Consider the following 21,605-nt stretch of genomic DNA (forward strand, 5'->3'; position numbering starts at 1 on the left):
AATATCAGCTATGTCAGTTTGGAAGGAAATCACCCTGATGGCATGTCCTGGGTTATTTAATTTTTATTTTTATATAATTTTAATTTTAATTTAATTTAATTTTTTTTAAACAATGACTTATTTGGACTAAAGCACAGACTAACATGCTTATAAAATCTACAAATGATACAGTATTGGTAGAGATAGCTATCATGTTTGAATATGGGGCAAAATAGAAAATAAAATTATACAAATTATATAACATATGACAAATTATATTATATAAAATTATATTAAGCATAACATATATAATATATTATGTAAAGTTATATGGGCAGCTAGGTGGCACAATGAATAGAATACAAGGCCTGGAGTTAGGAGGACCTGAGTTCAGATCTGACCTCAGACAGTAGCTATGTGATCCTGGGCAAGTCACTTAGCCCTGTTTGCCTCATTTTCGTTATATGTAAAATGAATTGGAGAAGGAAATGGGAAACCACACCATTACCTTTGACAAGAAAACTCAAATGGGGTCATTAAGAATTGGACACAACTAAAAAGCAGCAATAAAGCATTATACTTGGGTTCAACAATTGTTACACCCATCTGTTCTTTCACTTTCCTGAATGTCAGTATTGGTGGCTTAAACTCATCAGAGTAAACTAGATGTACTTTTATTATATCATTACTTTATCTTAGTGTCATATTTGTAGCTTATGGAAGATAATCACAGAGTCAGAGGAAAGGGAACATGGAAATGACCCAGTCCAACCATTACCTGAACAAGAATTCCCTCTCCACAACCTTGGAAGTAATTTTTCTGTTTCTACTTGATCTCAAATGATGGGGAAACGATGACTTCCTGAGTTTGGACATTTTACTTTTGGGCAGCTCTAATTGTGAGGAAATGTTTCGTTGCATGGGAAGGGAAGAGAAAAAGCACTTGTACAGAATCCATTAAGTGCCAGATACCATGTTAAGCACTTTTTACAAATCTTATTCTAACTCTGTTATCCAGTACCTTCCAAACCCACTTCTCTATGTTCTTCCCTCTGGTCAAGTCCAACAAAGTGAATCCCTCTTCCATATGATTGTTCTTCAGATATTTAAATAATTGACATTTGTTTAATGCTTTTAGCTTTGTAAATTACCTTACACATATTATTTCATTTGATCATCACAACAACCCTGGGAAGCTGGTGCTATTATTAACCTCAGTTTAAGATGCAGATACTGAGGCAGATAGAAGCTATGTGACTTACCCAGTATCAACCAGCTAGTAAGTGTCTTAGGCTGGATTTGAACTCAGATCTTGACTCCAGGCCCAGCGCTGTATCCATTGCATTTTTCTTAAGTCATCTTTTCTTTAGGCTAAGCATGCATAAGTTTTCTCAATGAAGGCATAGTCTCTAGTCCTCCTACCAGCCTACTTGCCTGGTTGTCCTCTTCTGCCCACATTTGTTTGTATGTCAATATCATGAGCTATATATCTATATCGATATTGATACTGATATCTACACACGTATAAGCATACCAGTCTCCTGCTCTGACCTTCAAGGAGAATTCTCTTGACTATTATCAGTATGTATACATATGCTATATAAGTACACATTCATACATGTACATATATGCAGATACGTGTGTGTGTGTAAAATGATGACAGTCAAGAGAATTCTCTATGGAGGGCAGAACATGAAACTGGTTCTCAAAGTCCTGTCTCCCTGTTTCAGTGACTTTACCTCCTCTCTTAACTGCAGTTGCCAGTTTTCTGTTCTCATTACTCTGTTTACAACCTTGCTGGAACAGTTACTCTGTTCTACAATTAGGGCAGCAGCTCTCAGCTCATTTGGTCTGGAGTAGACTTTTTTCTGTCTTGTTCTGCCAACATTATTTTGTCAGTAACATCCAAGGCCACCTACCGAGACACTTAGTTGTTTGGTGATTATATATACTCAAAGCAGGAGCTATGTTTGAGAGATAATTTGAAAGAGACATTTTGTAAAAGACACACAGAACCATGCCTTCTAGTTGTGTCTCCCCACCCCACTCCAACTCTCCCCCTTTACTGCCTCAGTACCAGGAAATCTTTATGGAAATTTAGATTAAAAAAATAGATCTTAGTCTACAGAAGTAGCATCAGTGTCAGCTGGTTTTTATCATGGGTTTGGAATATTTGTTTCTTTTTCTTTTGGGGCGTGGCTCTTTGACCTGCGATGATGATTGAAGGATGATTTTTTTTCTAACATTCAAACACGAGCAGAGGGCTTGTTGCTTAAGAAAATCTGATTGTATGGTGCAGAAAGGAGTATTTTTAAATTAAGCAAATCTTTTGTCAAAAGCCCCCCACTTCCATCTTTCTATTCTTCCCAAGAAGTGGTTTGGAAAAAAATTTTAAATTCTTGAATTATCTGTACTTACAAGTTCATACTACAATTTAAATTTGCACTTCACTTGTCTCCCTAAATTCTTTTTTCTTCCCACAGGAATGGAGGATGTCACATGTGAAAGGACAGAGTTCTTGAGCTCCTATCTGACCAACGTAGATGATATTATCTTGGTGCCTGGAGCCCTGGGAAGAATTCGTCCTAAGGCTAGTAATAATGCGAAATGTAAGTTGCCATTTAAAACATGGTTATGTCGTGGCTAATCTACCTGGAAAACCCCTTTCTTCTGAGCTACTGTAATTAATGACTATTTAAAATTTGATATCTTTTGATTTTACAACACCTTCATTCCCAAATACAGTATATCTTTCTTCCATAGGTGACTAGTAGATAGAATGCTGGAGTAGGAATCAGGAAGACCTGAGTTCTAATCCTTCCTCAAATACTTAATAACTGTGTGAACTTGGACTAGCCAATGAACTGCCTCATCTTCCTTATTTATAAAATAAGTAGGTTTGATTCAGTCTATAATCCTGTAGTCCTCTACTATGTCCTTCCCAGATGACCATCCCCTGTAGCAGAGGAATTAATTACTTATTGATAAGTCTTTCCACTCAGGACTTCCCCACCAGAGTCAGTCCAAAGTGCTTTATACACTTAACAGACCCTTCTGCTGAAACTTCAGATCCCTCAGGGGTCTGGTCAGAAGTCAGTTTCTGAGCCATGTCAAACTGGTTGGCAAAGGCCAGAAGGAAAAACCATTAATGCCTGGGGAAGTGGCATCTGTTTTGAAGATGAGGAGTAACAGGAAAATGATTGTGACTCACCATGCCACTTCAGTTACAGCTTTCTGGATGGGAAATGTTGCAGTCAGATAAAACTTTTAAACTTGTAGGCTCCAGGGGATTTCAGATGATTCCTACCTAACTAAAGACTCTTAAAGTTGGCATTTTGTTTATTTATAGAAATAATCTATTTAGAAAAGGTAGACACTAAGACATAGACTTCAGATTAGGGAAGATTCCCCTTTCTCCACTCAGTCAGAAACACCAACAAACACACATCTATCAAGAAACAGCAAGTGAATAGACTTAGGAAATCCTGGGGGGCAGGGATATGCAGTGGAAAGAACATTTGATTTGGACTCAGAGGGCCAGGGGCGGATACTTTACTGCCTGTGTCATCGTGGGCTAGTCAGTTAATCTCTCTGGGCCTCAGTTTCCTTTTGTGTAAGAGAAGAGAAACAGAGTAAGTGACTTCAAAAGTCCTTTTAAATTCTAGATCTGTGATTCTGAAAAGGGAGTTTATCATGTTGCAAGAAACAGGACTGGGACTGAGTCTTCAGCATTCACTTTTTGTACCTCTTCTTAGCTTCCCTAACAATCTTTCAGGTGTCTAGTATGCTTCTCTCTGTCTGTCTCCTTCTCTCTCTATCTCTGCCTCTCAGCATGAAACCAAATTCTTCTCTAATATCTTTCAGAGGCAAGAGCATTACTTGGTAATCTTACCTATCATTGTAGTATGAAAGGCCTTCCTCTAAAGTAGGAAAATTTCAAGCCTCAGTGAACAGCTGGGGAGATGAATAAGGATTCTTTATTGATGTTCTGGAGATCACATTAGTATAGGTTACTACCTATACTTATTTCACCCTTGTATAGGTCAACCACTTGAAGTTTAATGACTGGCTGTGCTAAAAAGGGGTCCTTGGACTTCTGCTTTCTTAGAAGTTTATAGGCCCTGATTCTGAGCTTAGCTGGACAATTGCTAAAAATTCTTGGTTTTTAGCCTTCTTTAGCTATCAGAGGATAGGATCAGGTGTATTGAGATCATCCAAATGAGCTCAATTAAGGCTTTAATCTTTTTCTCTTTTTCTTGAAAAAAAGGTAAGAGTACCTGAAAAAGGAAGCTAAGAGTTAAGGGAATCCCCTATCAATTTAAAGTGGCATGAACATCATTGTGCAAAATTTATGCTTCAGCATGTCATAGCGGTGGGGCTCAAGACTCTGCAGAGTGAGTCTGGGTGTATAGAAATTGATAAATGGAGGACATTTTTGACTCCATTTCCAAAACCACAGTCCTCTTATACTGATAGTGTACAGTAGGTTGAGTGCTGTGCTTAGAGTTAGAAAGACTTGAATTCAGATCTTGCTCAAGACTTGATAGTTGGGTGACCCTGGTCAAGTCATTTAATCAACTCTGTGCCGTATGGTTTCCTCATCAGTAAAATAGGGAGGTTAGGCTTGATGATTTCCAAGGTACCTGATAGTTTTACATGTATAGTCCTATGACCGCAGGTTATTTTGAGGAGAAAAAGTCAAAACACAAGAGCAGTTCTAAGGCCTGAAATTCTTCACTTTATAAACAACCTTTATTACATCATTAAGTGTTTTCTAGAACAAGTTTATGGTCTTGACCAAAATCATCTTTTGTTTGCTAATAGTGAAAATAAAGGAGGATGGTGTATATGTGTGCAATCTATATTTAGAGTTAGCATTGAGAAAACCAAGCTTTGTTTTTAAAATTAACTTTTGTGAATTAAAAAATGATCACCTTTAGGATGAATATTATGTAGTCTGTTGTAAAGAAGTACAAATCATTAGGAAATTGTATTTTAAAAGTTCTGTCACATTTACTTTCTAATATGAAGTGAGTTATGTATGACCCACAGGAGAGCTCCCATTTGGAAAGTACTTTATATTCTGCAAAGTTCTTTCTTATCTGACTATCCTTACCATTACTTCCCAGAAAATAAAACTAAGATTTAGACAGGTTGCAATTTTCCCAAGATCTCAGAACTTGTTTCCTTCTCCCAGCTCAAGTCTGGTGCTCTTTCTGATATAGTTTGCTGTTGTGTATCACAGTGCTGAGAAGGTGTTAATTTGTGTACTAAGAATGAGATGGTTACCTCCAGGAAAAATTTTTTCTTACTCTAGGATTTGCCTTATTCATTCATCTTAACTTCCCTTGTTTTTACTACAGTTATTCCTTCTACATTATGACCTTTTCCATCGTGGTTTTGATAAATTGTGGGTCAGCATAAGAAATTAAGTAGGAATTTTGGGGAAGTTTTGTGGAAGCTGCAGACAAAATGTGAAGGCCAGCAGATGACAGAAAAAGTTTAGAAATTCAGAAATGCATAAAAATATATATGGTATTATATATCAACATATTTTATCTTTTAATACCATAATAATTCAGACTTATTCTGTGATATGGAGGGAGGGCCAAAAAAATGGCACAGATTTTCCAGATCCTGGGGGGTGCTGTACCCCTAACCCGGGCCTGTGAAAAGGATAATTGTATAAACAGAAGAAGTTGTTTTCATGAAGAGGTTAACAAATATGTATGATATTTTAGTTCTATTTCAAAGGAAAAATTCTTCTGGAGAGAAGGGGAAGCTTACTGCCATGTCTGTGTCCAGTAGTAATTATGTTATATTTTAAAGATATATCTTTTTTTTCTTTTTCTCTTAAACAGATGACCCCCGAACAATTATTGCCAATCTCACTGTGAGTACCTATGATTTGTAGGCTTCTGCTCCCAGGGTGGATTTCTCATGTTCATTTCACATGTTGGGACAGACATTTCTCACAGCTTTCCATGCCATTCAGTGTTTGTTGATCTGAAAGGTTTTATGACCTTCTGGACTATGGGCAGCTGGAGGCTCTGTGAGAGTCTTGGCAACAGCCTGAGCTGAGTCTATTTATTTGCTCCATCCATTAGAAATGTAAAGTAATCATTCACAATAAAACAAATATTTACTTCTACTCCAAAATATATCCTTATCCACCTCTTCCCAGTCCAGTAGATGAATAAAAAATGTGCATATGTATATGCCATGTACCTACATGAACACATGTATAATAATGCACATATACTCTAAAACAGAGGTGTCAAACATGCAGTCATGACCCCACTCTCCCAAGTGTTGCCCAAATCAGATTAAAAAGTAATTGGGAATTAACAAAATAAAATACAATAAAGCATAGAAAGTATTATATTTTAAAACTAAGTCAATATGTGCCCTGCAGGAATCCTTATGTATGGATTTCTACTTGAGTTTGATAACACTGCTCTAAAGTATTTGACTTGCAAAAAGTTTCTGGTTTTTTGTGAAACTGTCTTTGAATGAATATTGTTTTTGTTTAGGGAGTATTACTGTTTTGTTTGAATACTAAAGGTTTTTGATCTTCCAGAAATCAAGTCATCTTTGCATTTGAACTAGAGAGGGGAAAAAAAATCAAAGTGCCCGTTTTACCTTTCTGTGATCCTATTTCTTATAGTAATAACCTGAATGATTTTTTTTTTCTAATGGCATTATATTGAACAGACCTGCATAACTTGGCAGTAGATAGGGGTCAAAATTAAAATAAGTTAAACTTCTTCAGGCTATAGAAAGGTAAAACCAGAGACAGACTGACAATGGCTGATTGGTTGCTATGGGTCACGTGACAAACAGGAGCACGCACAGTGGCAATCTTACATTTTTCACAGACTGATGGAAATTCTTTGGCGAGCTGCAAGCAGCCTCCAGGCCATGTATTCTGCAGGCTTGATATTGGACTACTGGTCAAAGAAATTACTAATGTAGCCTTAATATAGGTATCTATATTGATATAGAGTTGTAAATTTGTAACTGAGTTTCTTTTTATGCCAATATTATGTGGCTCATGATGGAAAGGTATAACCTAAAGGAGAGGCATTTGTTGCATAGTAGACAGACTTGGACCTTGGAGTCAAGAAGACCTACTGGATGCATGATTCTGAATGAGTCATTTAACCTCAGTTTTCCCCTCACTAGCCTTAGTTCTTCCACTCACCCCAGCTCTTTAGGAGCTGGTATTTTCAAGAGAAGACAGCTGGAGACAAGAGACAATGCCTTCCTCTGTGGGAAGAGGGTGTTGTCATCAAACCTTCCCCTTCCTCCCATTAAATTGTAAGAGATGGGCTCAAGGACATATACTACATGTTTGGCTTTCTTGTGTAGTTTAAATTTCCAAATTCTGTCATTCACCTGACCCTTGTCCTTATTCACACCCCCACCCCCAATATGTATTTCTGGGTTCCATTGGTGCTTTTCAGCCCCAAAGTGTTGCAGGCCTCAAATCATTTGAGAAACACTCATCAGAATGCTTCGTGAACTTGTTTGTTTGGGGTGGCATAAAATCTGATTGGGGTAAATCGGTCCATAGATTTCTTACTTATGCATGGGCATGGCATATTCCTAGTGAAGTTTCAGTTGTACTAATGCTCCTACAACTTATACCATGAAATCCGTATCTCCCTCACTTGCATTTCAGTGTAAAAAACCAGACCAGCACTTTAAACCTTACATGAAGCAGAATCTTCCCAAACGTCTGCACTATGCTAATAACAGAAGAATTGAGGACATCCATCTGCTGGTGGACAGAAGATGGCATGTAGCGAGGTAACGTAGTTATTATCCCTCACTTCTCTTGTTGACTTTGGGCAATTGAAGTTCTTGAAGGTTAATAACTAGAGAAAGGAGCTTGGTTAGGAAAACACAATATTACCTGGAAGGAATTCTGTTCCAAATGTGCTAGACAGGCAGTGTTGAAATGTTTTCCCTTTCCTCCTTTTTCACTCCCTTTCTTCCCCCTTCTCTCCCTTCTCTATTCCTTTCTCTTCCTTTTTTCTTTCCCTTTTTCCTCCTCTCCCTTTTCCCCTCTCCCTTTACCTCTTTTCCTTTTCCCCATTCCCTTTTTCTTTCCCTCTTCCCCTCCTGTCCCATCTCTTTTTCTCTGTATCTTCTCTCCACAAACTCTTTCTCCTCCTCTCTCTTCTTCTGCCTCTTCCTCTCTCCACCTCCATTCTTCCATCTCTCTCTCTCTCCTCACAATTTCTCTTTTCCTTTTCTTCTCCCTCTCTTCCTTTCCTTTTTTAGACTTTGCATCCCTCTGAAATTTTTTTAAGTCAAAGGAAGTAAACTGGGTTGATTTAGTCCTGGTTGAAAGCAAGACCAAACTTTGACCCATGGTCATATTTATAGAGGACTTCAGGAATTTTTGTTAATGCATAGGGTCTCTCCTTTTGGTGACCATTTTAACAAAGTGAGTCTGAGATACTTTATACATTGACTTTTGAACAAGGAAAGATTTTTACAGAATAGAAAAAGATGAGTCTGAACTTTTTTTCTTCTTGGGGGCTGTATCACTAGCTGGTCCCTGTTGATATTTGATATTGAACAAACTGTCCATTGCTTTTGGCTCTCACAGCCTTCAAAGAGTTAATCATTGAGAGAGTTATCCATCTACATACAAACCTGCCAGCAGCATCTTCTGCTGAGACAGATATGGATTTTTCCACTCCTCCCAGTTCCAACTTTCTATGGTATTTTAAAACATCTGTTGCTGTTTTTGCAGAGCTTTGGACTCCTTAAAAAAAAAGAAACACACATACATACACACACACACACACACACACACACAATGGTTCAATGAATAAGTCAACATTTATTGAATATCCACTCTGTGTGCAGAGCCCCCTATAACTAGTTGTCATTGGTAGCATCAAAGGAAGCAGATGAAATCCCTGCCTTTTAGAAGCTTATAATCTTATGGGTGAGAGTGGAGTACAAATGGCAGAACCATATTGACATATAGCTGTGCAAAGATGTACATGAGTATTGTGTGTAGAGGTTATTAGTGGGGGATGGATGACAGCCAGGCACTGAGGGAGGGATAAAGGCTCAGTAAGAATACTCAGGGGAGTTTTTAAGGAAGAGTTACCAAAGAGATAAAGAACAAGGGTTGGCTGAGAGGATTTGAGAGTGTTCTTGAGGAGGGTGGGGAGAGGAAGTGTTATGCTGTAAATGACAGCTTGGAGGGGAGAGAAAAGACCAGATGTTTGAGAAAGCAAGTAGATTTGCCTGAATGCAAGTATGGGAACAGAAGTGAAGATGATTATTGGGACAGGTAGAGAAAATGGTGAACCACCTTGCCATTCATCATCAAGAGTTTTAATTTGATGGTGAAAATTTGGAGCTATTTAATTCTCATATCCCCAGCTAAAATGAAGTTCCCTGAAGGCTGAAACTGTGTATTCATTGTCATCTCTAAAGCACCTAGCACAGTGCTACACCTGGAGGATCTGGTCTTGAGATTTCATTGGTATAGGGAACTCCCTGGAGGGGAAACTCCCACTACTACTGGAGTTTGACACCTTGTAGTCTTAGAGAGTTGCCCAAATTATTCAAATTATTAAATAATTAATTTAATTATTAAATAAGTTAATTTTTTTTCAGAGGTATATAGACTGTATGTAGCAGAAATACCACTCAAACCCAGGTCTTCCTGGCTATGAAGCTGATTCTCTAGCTATTAGACCATACTTACCTCTAGGATTGCTCAAGAAATATTTGTTGGGTTAGTAAAAAAAACATTCAAGGAAAGTGATTCTTATTGTCACAGGTAAGGGATGTTGCTGGATCTAGGACGTAACTCCTATATCTTATGTGGAATTAGGGATTTTGCTTGCTTGACAATGAAGCCTTTGGTTCATTCATTATGCAATCATATTACCTTTGGTCCCTTATGAAAGTGTCATCATAAGGGTGGTATGGAATTTGATATTGTATGTATTTCCTGCTCAATAAATGTGATATCTATAGTACTGAAATGTACACATGTACCCGGAAATGGTGGTGAATATACTCCAAAAAAGGTGACCTGATTCTTTTTAGAGTTTTTTCTTCTCTTTCTTTCTTCCCTTTCCTACCCATTTCTTCCCTGAATAGCATGAGACCATCCTGGACCTCTAGAGACATCAGTAGTCTGTGTCTATCAGGAAGGTTCTCACTTTATATCTCTTCCCCTGAAACCTAGCCCATCCACATTTTGGCACCTGCCTTAACTCTAGGCTCCTAAAGTTTCTCATTCTAATTTGGAAGAGAGCCAAATGGATATGTGACAGTGGTATTATCTGGGTTTTGAAACTCAGACAGTGGCATCAGTTGTCTACATTGGGCAGTTCTGGGTAGGGGAGGTTTCATGTTAGATGACTTAATGTTATCTTCTTGGTATTTTATGGGACACAGATGACTATTGTAGGAGTTAAGCCAACACTATTGTATAAGCATTTGAAGGACCCACTATATGTACATCTATGCTAGATGTTGAGGTTATAAAAGCAGAGCAAAACAAATGATAAAACTCAACAGCCTCTGCTCTCTAGGAACTTAGATTCTATGGGGAGATACAAAATATAAGTATGTAAGCAAATGCAGTACTAGATAATTGGAGGAGGAAGAATACACTAAGGGGAATAGGAAGGGTTTTCCCTGAAAAGAGTTCCATGAGCTGAGTTTGGAACAATGCTAGATAATCCTAAAAAGATGAGGCCAAGAAGACAACTTGTGCAAATATTTGGAGTCAGGGAACTATTAGTTTAGTATGCCAGGTTGAATCCTCTAGGTGAGATGCTCTTAACTTCAGACTTACTTGGATGGGAAAAAAATTACATTTTTAAAAAAGATGGGTCCTTATATTTCACCAGACTGCCAAAGGGGTATATTAGTATATACCCACCATGGTCTTTTGAGTGAAACTCTGAATGGGAAGAAAAAAAAAGCCTTAGATTTTCTTTTCTTTTCTGCATCTGATATATGGTATAATAGAGTTAACACTTTATTTCTTCATCTGCAAATAGGATAAAACTTGATGCTTTGAAATCAAAGCTGGAAGTTTTCTGGGAAACTTGGTATCTTGGGAAAGTATCGGTAGCGGCACAATTTAGGATACAGCAAAGCACAAATGTTCAGAGAACCTTTCGTGTCACTCTTTACAAATCTAAGCTATTCCAACAAGCATTTATTAAATGCCTAAACAGAAAAAGTAAAACACAGTCCCTGTCCTCATGGAGGTTATGTTCTGCTGGGGGTGGGAGAGGTAGGAACAACATGTAAACAGATGAAACTTATGGTTCCAAATGAATAATTGAGTCACAGGTGATTTTTTTTCTTCTCTTCTTATGCTAAGTGAACAAGTTTGTATTTCCTTTCAATATCTTTCTCTGCAGTTGTCATGTCACACCTTAGAGGTAGGTATGGGTCTTTAGCAAAGCATGATGGAAGTCTCAGTGGTTGATAATGATTTACAAATGAAAAATGGCTTGCTTTTCCTCTTTAAAAAATCCACCCGCCCAATAGCCTTTGTTATACTAAACCTGCATTTTGAGGAATGATCGCACAATTACATGAGAATTCCTTACTGATGATATTGTTTCAATGTAGGAAATCCGTAGATGTCTATAAGAAACCATCAGGAAAATGCTTTTTCCAGGGAGATCATGGATTTGACAACAAGGTCAATAGCATGCAGGTACGAGCCAGAACCAATACTATCCAACCATGCTTTATTTCTTTCCCTGGGTGAAAGTGAAATTGCTAGGCCATGGTGAGAATGGTAGGAGAAGATGATTCAGAGCTGTAGACCATTCACTTCCCAGTAGCAAGGATTCTCAATTGCTTTTCCTCTCCTTTTCTTTTGGAAGACTGTTTTCGTAGGTTATGGTCCAACATTTAAGTACAAGACCAAAGTGCCTCCATTTGAAAACATTGAACTTTACAATGTCATGTGTGGTAAGTTGTTCCTCAAGTTCTTCCTTTGATAATTCACCTCCCTAACCATCAGTGCCATTTCTTTCCCTATACTCCATGCCATGAATACCATGGGCTTTCTCCTTGGCTTGAGGGGCAAAATACTCATCTTCTTCTAAGACTTCTTTGTTTCTTCCCAGCAGTTGACTCATGGTGAGTATTCATAGTGTTACTCTTGGCAGCCTTCTGGGGATGAAACATAGCATTACAGCTTGACACGCCCCGTCTCTCTGACCCTGTGAAGCAAGGGGTTCGGCACAGAGATGGCTCCCCTTTCCCCCCCTCCTGACCCACTCAGTGCTTGCCTTGCAGCTCAGTTATAATGGTGCCAACTCCCTGAGCTAGTCCAGTTATTTATGTGTTCCTTTTCCACCCCCACTGAGCTTTTAGTCACTGCCTGAGGACAATTTTTCTTTTCTTGGGGGGAGGGGGCAGTGAAGGAGTGCCAGTCTAGTGGTTAGAGGAGGAGCCCACAAGTCGGGACTCCTGGGTACTCTTCCCAGCTCTGTCTCTCACCTTAGGCAAGTCACTGTGTGCCCACTTGGCAAAGACTCCCTCACGATGAAATTGGGCTTGTTTATCATGTTTGTAGGCATGAGGCCAGCACCCCTGCAGAGTCGATCAGAGGACAGGACTCCTAGGGACTGCACAGTTATTTATTAATCATGGATCTCTTTTAAGAACTTTGAATGAAAGGCCCCATACATGTGCAAAATGTTCTCAAACTGACAGTGCCATTTACCTACTTGAATTTTCACTTTGATAGCAACAGGGACTAACTTAAGCTCAGGTTAGCATTAGGCACTATCCTTTATGTGGTATCTTCCTTTATAGTCATGCTAATAAGTGTGGCTGTTCCAAGCAGCTCACCCTAGGCATTTTCATAGCAAGTGAGGTTGGAGAGAAAACTCTTCATTGTATTTCTTTTTTCATCAAATTCAGAAGAATCAGAGCTATAGAAATCTCTGATTTGAGCTCAAAGTTGACTATTTCCTTTAAATGGAATGAATATATTTGTGTATATATATTACATATGTATATGTATATATTATGTATATACGTGTGTACATATACATACGTATATATGTATATAAAACAAAAATCTTTCAGAGTAGACTAAATCAGTATCATTTCAATGCATTTGGTTAAACAACTAACCTGTTCTCTTTCTCTCATTAGATCTCCTGGGATTAAGACCAGCTCCTAATAATGGGACACATGGAAGTTTGAATCACCTCCTGAGGACTAATACGTATAGGCCAACCATGCCTGATGAAGTTTCACGACCCCTCTATCCTGGGGCTCTGTATCTTCACTCTGATTTTGACTTGGGATGTACATGTGATGATAAGGTATTGTCAAAGGGAGAATGAATAAGTATGCTAATTATGAATGAATGGAAAAGCATTTTTTAAGTACTTATTATGTGCAAAGTCCATAGGAAAATAAGAAAGTTCTTGCTCTCAAGGAGCTCATAGTTCTGAAGGGGAAGAGGCAAGATATATAGAAATTCATTAGCCAAAGTTGACACAAAAGATGGTGGCAAATCTTAATCCTCATAATATTTTTTATTAGAGAAAGAAATTCAATAGAAAGTAGGTTCAACTTAGACCCTGCACTGGGGGAAGGAACTTTGTTGGATGGATAATGCATTTATTAAGGGTTGACTATGGGCCAGAGGTTGTGCTAAGTGAAATAATAAAAAAATACAAGAAAATGAGATTCTCCTTACTCTCAAGGGGCTTATATTTTAATGGGGAAGACAAATCATAAAGAGGAGCTAGAAAGCAGAGTGGAGGGAGGAGGTTAATTAATTACTGAAGTATAAAACATGTTTCATTATAAGGCAGTTTCATGACATCACCCCTCTCATCCCTCCTCTCCTCCTTTCCCCCATAAGTATTTAGAGGCTTCCATTTACTGCAAATTATTTTGGTTTCCTGGGTTACCTCTATACCCCTTCAGGGAACAGAGAAGTCTTTTCCACTTCGTAGCCAAAACCATTGGCTAAGTCCATGGATGTGGATGTATTACTCCGAGACATTATTATTATTATTGATTATCAAAAAAATAACCCTTCTCCAACAATTCCTATGAAAATCACTTTATGACAGTTAGGATGAAAATGGACATTGGAATGTAAGTACATATTTTAAGAGGAAGAAAGAACTATTCTTTCTGGTGGTTTTTTTTTTTTTTAAGTTTAGTACATTTTTTTAATTTGACCTATAGTGGACACCTTTTCGAAACTGGGAGACTGATGTTTTTTCCTCCCAATCCTATCTTTTCTTATATACTAGGACCTAAATGTGGGGGTGGGTTACAAGAAAGAGTACTTCTGACTTTGTGATTTTTTCCCCCCACCTTTCTGGGTTTTGCCTATGAAGAACAAACTGGACGAACTCAATAAACGTCTTCATCTTAAAGGGACAACAGAAGGTAAGAGTTATGTTGGGAAAATCAACCAAAGAAATATGTTCATTTTCTTTCCTTGGTGGGGGAGGGGGGAGAGAGAGAGAGAAGAAAAGAAATCATATTTGGATAACCAACTGATTTTTCACCCATCTGGCAAATGGCAGAATTTTTTATATGTGTACAAGATGCATTTGTGTAATATTCAGTCAACAAAATACCACTCACTGTTAATGTTTCTGAAGAACAGTCAGTCCATTCTCTATATATCAGGTCATAGATTGCAGCTAGGGGAGGGCTGCAATAAGGAGGTTTAGAGACACACTTGCATACAGTGACACCTCTCCAAATGGGAAGTCAGCTCTTCAGCACTCTAACTTAGAATATTGCAGAGGGAGAGAAAGCTGAGACTGTGTGAGTAAGGAAAAAAGACCTCTCTATAGCTAAAACAGATGTTGCAAAGTCCATGCATTAGAGCTCATGTTCTTCACTCAAAGGACAGCCCCTCGGGCCATCATTCAGAGCCTATTTCTTTTCCTTTATACCTAGTTCTAATAAGTCCGGTTATTTGGTTTCTAATTTCATCAAAGATGAAAAGCAGGAAGTTAGAAAAAAAAAGAAGAGTGGGCTGCTACAGGTAGGTACGTAATGAAATCAGTGAGAAGTGGGAGCTGAAAGCATGATTTTAAAAATACCATTAAAAACAGACATAGATTAAAATTCAGTCTAAGTCTAGCTTGGTCTAGTCTAGAGGTAGAGAGCTGTAGCATACTTCATTCAGCCTTAGATATCATAAAGTCAGAGAGCAGTAGAATAATTGATATTCATATCATAGACTCAGGGGTGGAAGACATATCAGAGATCATTCTAATCTAGAGTCTTTATTATATACCTGACAAGTGATCAATTATCCTTTGTTTGAAGACTTTGATTGAAAGGAAACCCATTATTTCTGGAGAAAGCCCATTCCACTTTTGGATAACTCTAATTGTTAGGTTGTTTTTTTAAAATACTTAAATCAACATAAAATTTGCCTTTTTATCATCTTGTCTCTCTTTAAGTATTCCATGGTACCCGACTCTTATTCTGAGGACTTTGCCTTGTATTTCACTGAACAAACTGAGAACATTTGCCTAGAGTTTCTTCTTTTCCCTTCATCCTCATCTTACATCACTCTGTCATGTTCCCCCTTCATCTATGTCTTCACTCCTCTTCCCCTTAAGGAGATGGCTCTTCTTGCCATGGCAGACATCTCTACATGTAACCTTGATGCCAGGCTGTCTTGTTTCTCCAGAAGTTTGCCTCCACTATCATCCCCATTCTCTCATCTTCGATATTTCCATATCTATTGACTTCTTCCCTGCTATTTACAAGCCTCATTTGATCCAACCATTCCCTACTAGGTGTCATCTGTATTTTTTTTCCCCTTCTCAGCTTAATGCCTTTAAAATCCACAGTCCCTTCATTTCTTCTCTTCTTAATTCTTTGCATTCTAGCTTCTAACATCATCACTTAACTAAAATTTACCTCTTTCTTCAAAATTAACAATGAGCTTAATTGTGTGATCTAATTGTCTTTTCTCAATCCTCATACTTCTTAATCTCACTCCTTGTGGACGCTCTTTTCTCTATGGTGTATGGCATAGCTCTCAACTGATTCTCCTCCTTCCTTCCTGATTAATGCTCAGTGTTCTTTGTTGGATCTTCATTTGTGTAATTACAATAACTGTAGTGGTGCCCCTCCCCCCCCAAGGTTCAGTCTTGGGCCTTTTTTTTCTATACTGTCTCACTTGATCATCCCATCAGTTCTGGTGAGTTCGATTATCATCTCTATGCAGATTATTCCCAGATTGACTGATCTATATATCTATGTATCTATCTGTCTATGAATCAGGAAGACTTGAGTTCAGATCCAACCTCAGACACTCACTGTGTGAATCCTAGGCAAGTCACTTAACCTCTCCACTAATCCAGTGTATGAATGTATGCACACATATATGCACAATATATGTATTGTGAATACGTATGTATATATATATGTACACACATATCTAGATCATATATATCTATATCTATGTCTTTATCTATATCCCCTGACTTTTGGACCCTGCAAACTTGAAGACCTGAAGACTTTAGCATGTGTCTAAAAAAGAATCCATTATCTTCCCCCTCAATCCTCCTTTCTTCTGAACTTTACTATTACCATCAACAACACTGCCGTCATTCGAGTTACATAGGCTTGTAACTTCGGTATCTTATCATTGACTCTTTACTTGCATTCATTGAATATATTGTATGTTTTGCCAAATCTTGTCTTTTCTACTTTCACAGCATTTCCGCTTAATGCATTGTTTAGTTTGCCAACATAGCTACCACCATTTTGTAGGCTCTCATCACTTCTCACCTGAACTATAGCAACAACCTTCTGGCTGATCTCCCTGCCTCAAGTCTCTCCCTATTCCAGTCTATCTTCCACTTAACTACCAAAGTATTGGTTTTACCATATCACTCCCATACTCAATAAACTCCAGTCGTCTCCTGTTACCTCCAGGATTAAATATAAAGTTCTGTTTGCTATTTAAAGCTCTTCACAACCTGGTTCCTTCCTACCTTTTTAGTGTTTTTATACTTTACTCCCCTCTATGTACTCCACAGCCCAGCATCACTGGCTTACTGGTTATTCTTTGTACCTGACACTCCATGTTCCATTTCCATACCTTTGGATGGCTTGTTCCCCATCCCTAGAATGTGCTTTCTCCTCATCTCTGCCACTTAGTTTTGCTGGCTCCCTTTTTCATGAAGCCTCTCCTGGTTCTCTCATCCCTACCATTACTTGTTCCTCCTCATCTCAGATTACCTTGCATTTATCCTAAATATATATTTTTTCTATGTACTCAGTTATTCGCATGTTGCCCTCCCATCGGACTAGGAGTGTCTTGACGGTGGAGATTGATTTTGCCTTTCTTTGTATCCCTAGCACTTAATACAGCCCCTGGCTAAATAAATGCCTATTGACTGGCTCACTGACTTCTTGAGACTTTCAAACTGCTCTTAATTCTATATTCTAGAGCTAAGTAGAACAAACCCATTCCTTCTGCCATATGACAGTCCTTCTCATGATGAAGATAGCTCTTGTTCCCCACACTCTTCTCAGGTTAAACATCATCATTTCCTTCTACTGACCCTTTTATGACATGAATGTGAGAACCATCACCATTTCTGGTTTCCCTTTTCTGTATATTCTCAAGAATTTTTTGTTGACTCTTGTCATTAATTATTAACATCCTTCTTAAAATATGGTGCCCAGAGCTGCTCTAGAAGTGGTGAAAAGATTAGATTATGTCCGTGAACATAATTCTCTGTTTAAGAGAGTAGGGAACAGTGTGATTCATTTTAGAAAGATTTCTATCCAAAACTGTTAAACTAAAAAAATTTCTTTGGTGCTTAAAGAAGTTAAACTCTGAGCTAAATGGAAAACTGAATGACTTACTTTTTGATAATACCAGATAGCTAAGGCATTATTCTATATGATTTATATATGCCTCATTTCTGTGGGGATTATAGTTTTCCTTTTATTTGGCTTTAGCACAGTTACCACCCCTCCCCCTCAGCTTCACAAACCAATAATAGGGTGTGTTGTGAATGTTTTTTTCTTTTTTACTGTTCCGTTGCTAAATCTATTAGCTTGCATATGATTCCTGTTAGTTTATGCGTGGCTTCCCATCTGATTAGGGGAAGCTGAAGAAATTAGTTCAAGGGTTTTGTTTTTCTTTGACTCCTTTGATTTTCTCCTTTTTATAAGATCTTCATCTCTCTCCTACCCCATTTTTCTTAGCTCTTCTTTGATCATGGGATGTGCAGAATGTTTGGGAGCTTCTTGGATGAAGGCAGCTGGAATAGTAGTCTAAAGTTAGTGGACAGTCAAACAAAAAGTTGACAAATTGTGCTGAGGATATAGAGTGCTTTAGCCTGATCCTTGATTGGGGTTCCAGTGAGCGTCTTCATCATGTGAATATTTGGATCCCTGCTTGAAAAAATATTGGATGGTTTGAGTTCCCCAGATATGGAATCACCAGGGCACAAAGAGAAGCCTGAGACTGTTCTCCCTCAGGAGACAGCCATGAAACAGTTAACAGTATTGCTGTTAATGCCCTAGTGTCCTTTCTGTAGGCTTAGTCCAGCCCCAATGATGCCAGGAAACCACTTTGGCTGAGAATAAATAAGTTCATTTGGTATTCAGTGGTAGTGAATTCATGTGATGGTGCCTATCTTTACCTTTCCCTCCTCCTCGATGCTCTCTATCCTTCCCACTCAGTAGAAACTGTAAACTCATCCTAGGGAGAATGGGATTTAAGGTGCTCTTGCCTCGAGTGAATCACCTCAATGGTTTGACTCAAAGGGAATCAGAGCATCAGCAACTTTGAAGAGTTCTCAAGAGGCCCTTTGAATACCATTCCAGCCTCAACCTCCCTCAGCCTCTTGCAAGACAACCTAGTAAAGAGTCCCTCTTCAGAGTTCCCCCTAGAGATATAAAACACTTATATTCCTCTGAAGCAGACTCTCAGAGGATTTCCTTAAACTCTGTGTACCAGAAACTCAGAGATCCTTATACAATCTTTTTTCTTGTTCTTCTTTGTATTAAAATGTTTATTGATTAAGTTTACAATTAAAACAGGGAACAACAAAAGCCAACAATGCAGAATAACTTGAACAAAACCAAAAGTGGATCTCAGGGTTAGCCTACACCAGGATTCTGTTTTTTGACAAATCTCCCAAGCTCCCCCAAAAAAAGAGTGCAGGAGAAGGACATAAATTGCAGTAATATATTTTGGCCAAATGAGAGACTAGAACTGACTAAGCTTAAGCCTGTAGACATGTCCTTAGTTAAGTAAAGTATGAAGATTAAAACTTTTTTTTGTATGACCCTGGTCAAGTCATTTAATATTACAATACCCTAAGCAACTCTCTAAGAATAATAATTTGTAGAGAAAGTGGCAGCTTGAATTGGTAGAGGGAGTTTCCTTACCTGGGAGTTCTCTATAGCAGTGAAATAATAGATGCAGTCCCCAACCCTATCCATGTTCACATGCATAGTCTCTTGCCTCTAAAAAGAAGTGGGGAGATAAAGTAGAGGGAGTGGTTACGTTTTTGTATCTCTTCTTTGGGGGCAAACTTGGTCATTGTAATTTCATAGCATTTGTTTTGATCATTTTGTTGCTGTTCTATTTACATTGTTGTCGTTATTGTGTATATTGCTTTTCTAGTTCTGCTTCCTTTACTTTGCATCAGTTCACATCAATCTTTCAGTGCATCAGCAGAGGAGCACGTTAAAAGACAATATCAGAATATGAGAGTTGGAAGGGACCTTAGAAGTCATCAAGTCCAACTCATGTGAAAAAGGAGCCCTTTGACCTGGGACAACCTTATAAGTGGTTGTCCAGCTTTTGCCTGAAGGTCTTCAATGAAGGGGAATGCGCTGTTTCCTAAGATAGCCCATTCTACTTTTGGACAGCTCTCATTGTTAGGTGGTTTTTCTTTACATGAAACTGAAATCACTCTCTTTTCATTTCCACATATTGCTATTAGTTTCCACATTTGGGGCAAAAAAGAACTTCATCAAAACAAAATAAACATCTACTTTATTTTGGGCCAAGGGCCTTACATCTCCAAAATATTAAATATTCCACTAGAGTGGAAGCTGATTTATCTTATTCGTGTGTGTGTGTGTGTGTGTGTGTGTGTGTGTGTGTATGTATGAGCATGCTTTGTTTAGAGAAATCTTTCAGAGGAAGTCCTGCACTTTGGGAGCTCTTCTTTTTATTGCCAATTTTCAAACATAGGGTTTTACTTCTGGAATAATCAATGTGAGCCAAATATATCTGTAAGAACTGTTCATTTAATGTAGTTAGATTATCCTCACGTGTTTTGATAGTAATGAATCATTCGTAGGTAAAGATGGGACTCAATAGATATTTTATCATACATTTTAATTTTTAATTCAACTCTTCATCAAAAGTAGTGGAGGAAAAACAAGAAGATGAAATATGATAATTACTTCTCTCAAAGAGCTTATGATCAAATGGAGGCAGGGTATGTGCAGTGATCAATCATGTCTACAAATATATCAGTGAAAGGGGATATTTTGTGGGTATCACCATGATTCAAACTGGAACATAGAAATAGAAAAGGATACCTTATTTCAAAGGAGCAGGTTAACTAAAAGTGGTGAAATAGAAGCATTGGATTAAGAAAATTGACTCATGCAAGAGGATCCATGAAGTGGAGGGGAAAACATGGTGCTGAGAATTTGAGGAGGGGAAGATGTAAGTAATATTGTGGATGGAATATCCTAGAGAGGAACTGAACAGAAGGAAGAAGTAGAAGATGAATTCAATAAACATCACAAATATAGTAGGGGCCATAATATATAGGATTGACCTTCCTTCCGTCTCCCATCTCTTTTTTCCTTTCTTCTGATCTCCCCTAAAAGGAATACACTTGAGAAATTCTTGACTTGCTTTTAAATTCATCCTTCAAAAGGTAGATGAAGGGATGTAGAGACTAGCTTACTCTGGACCTGATTCTGGTCTCTAAGGAGAATTGGTTGCTGAAGGAGAACTGATGGGATAGGGTTGGGGAGTCAGGGACCTGCAGCCTTGGGGCCACATGTGGTCTTTTAGATCCCTAACTGAGTCCAAGTTTTATAGAACAAATCCTTTTATTAAGGAGATTTGTTCCGTGAAATTTGGATTCACTCAAAGGGCCGCACTTGAGGATCTATAGGGCCATATGTGGTTTCAAGGCTGGAGGTTCCCTATCCCTGGATAAGAGATAGATAGAAGGGGATACTCCATCATAGAATTTATGATAGATTAAAAGAAAGCTATAAATACCTGTATGCCTTAGATTTTTGAGGATGAGATTTCTAAGGGTTCAGGATGAAACTGATTAGGATCCTATAGCCTAAATTCTACAGGGCAAGTTGGTCCAAGAGGAATGAAATACTCAAATGAATAAAATTCTGATGAAACAAGAAAATGATTCTGATGGAAGAGAAGAATGAAGGTTGTCTTGATAATAATAATAATAGCTACTAATGTTAATATACTGCTTTAAGGATTATAAAGAGCTATATGCATATATGCATATGCATACATATATAATATGCTCACACACAGAGATACATATTTGTATTTAATCCTCTCAATAATCCAG

The 21,605-nt window shown here is 38.1% G+C and overlaps 1 protein-coding gene across 9 annotated transcripts in view; it reads left to right on the plus strand.

The window, feature by feature from the left end:
• The window catches only part of ENPP2 (ectonucleotide pyrophosphatase/phosphodiesterase 2), a 177,135-nt gene that overhangs the window by 123,856 nt on the left and 31,674 nt on the right, over positions 1 to 21,605 (plus strand). For all 9 annotated transcript variants that reach the window (XM_072603207.1, XM_072603210.1, XM_072603214.1 and 6 more), the window contains 7 exons: positions 2,463 to 2,588; positions 5,841 to 5,872; positions 7,664 to 7,791; positions 11,614 to 11,701; positions 11,874 to 11,961; positions 13,159 to 13,331; positions 14,367 to 14,418. In XM_072603207.1, the coding sequence (XP_072459308.1) occupies positions 2,463 to 2,588; positions 5,841 to 5,872; positions 7,664 to 7,791; positions 11,614 to 11,701; positions 11,874 to 11,961; positions 13,159 to 13,331; positions 14,367 to 14,418 (687 nt within the window). The remainder of the gene's footprint in view (positions 1 to 2,462; positions 2,589 to 5,840; positions 5,873 to 7,663; positions 7,792 to 11,613; positions 11,702 to 11,873; positions 11,962 to 13,158; positions 13,332 to 14,366; positions 14,419 to 21,605) is intronic.

The sequence above is a fragment of the Notamacropus eugenii genome, chromosome 4 (assembly GCF_028372415.1).
Source record: "Notamacropus eugenii isolate mMacEug1 chromosome 4, mMacEug1.pri_v2, whole genome shotgun sequence".
Classification (NCBI taxonomy): domain Eukaryota; kingdom Metazoa; phylum Chordata; class Mammalia; order Diprotodontia; family Macropodidae; genus Notamacropus; species Notamacropus eugenii.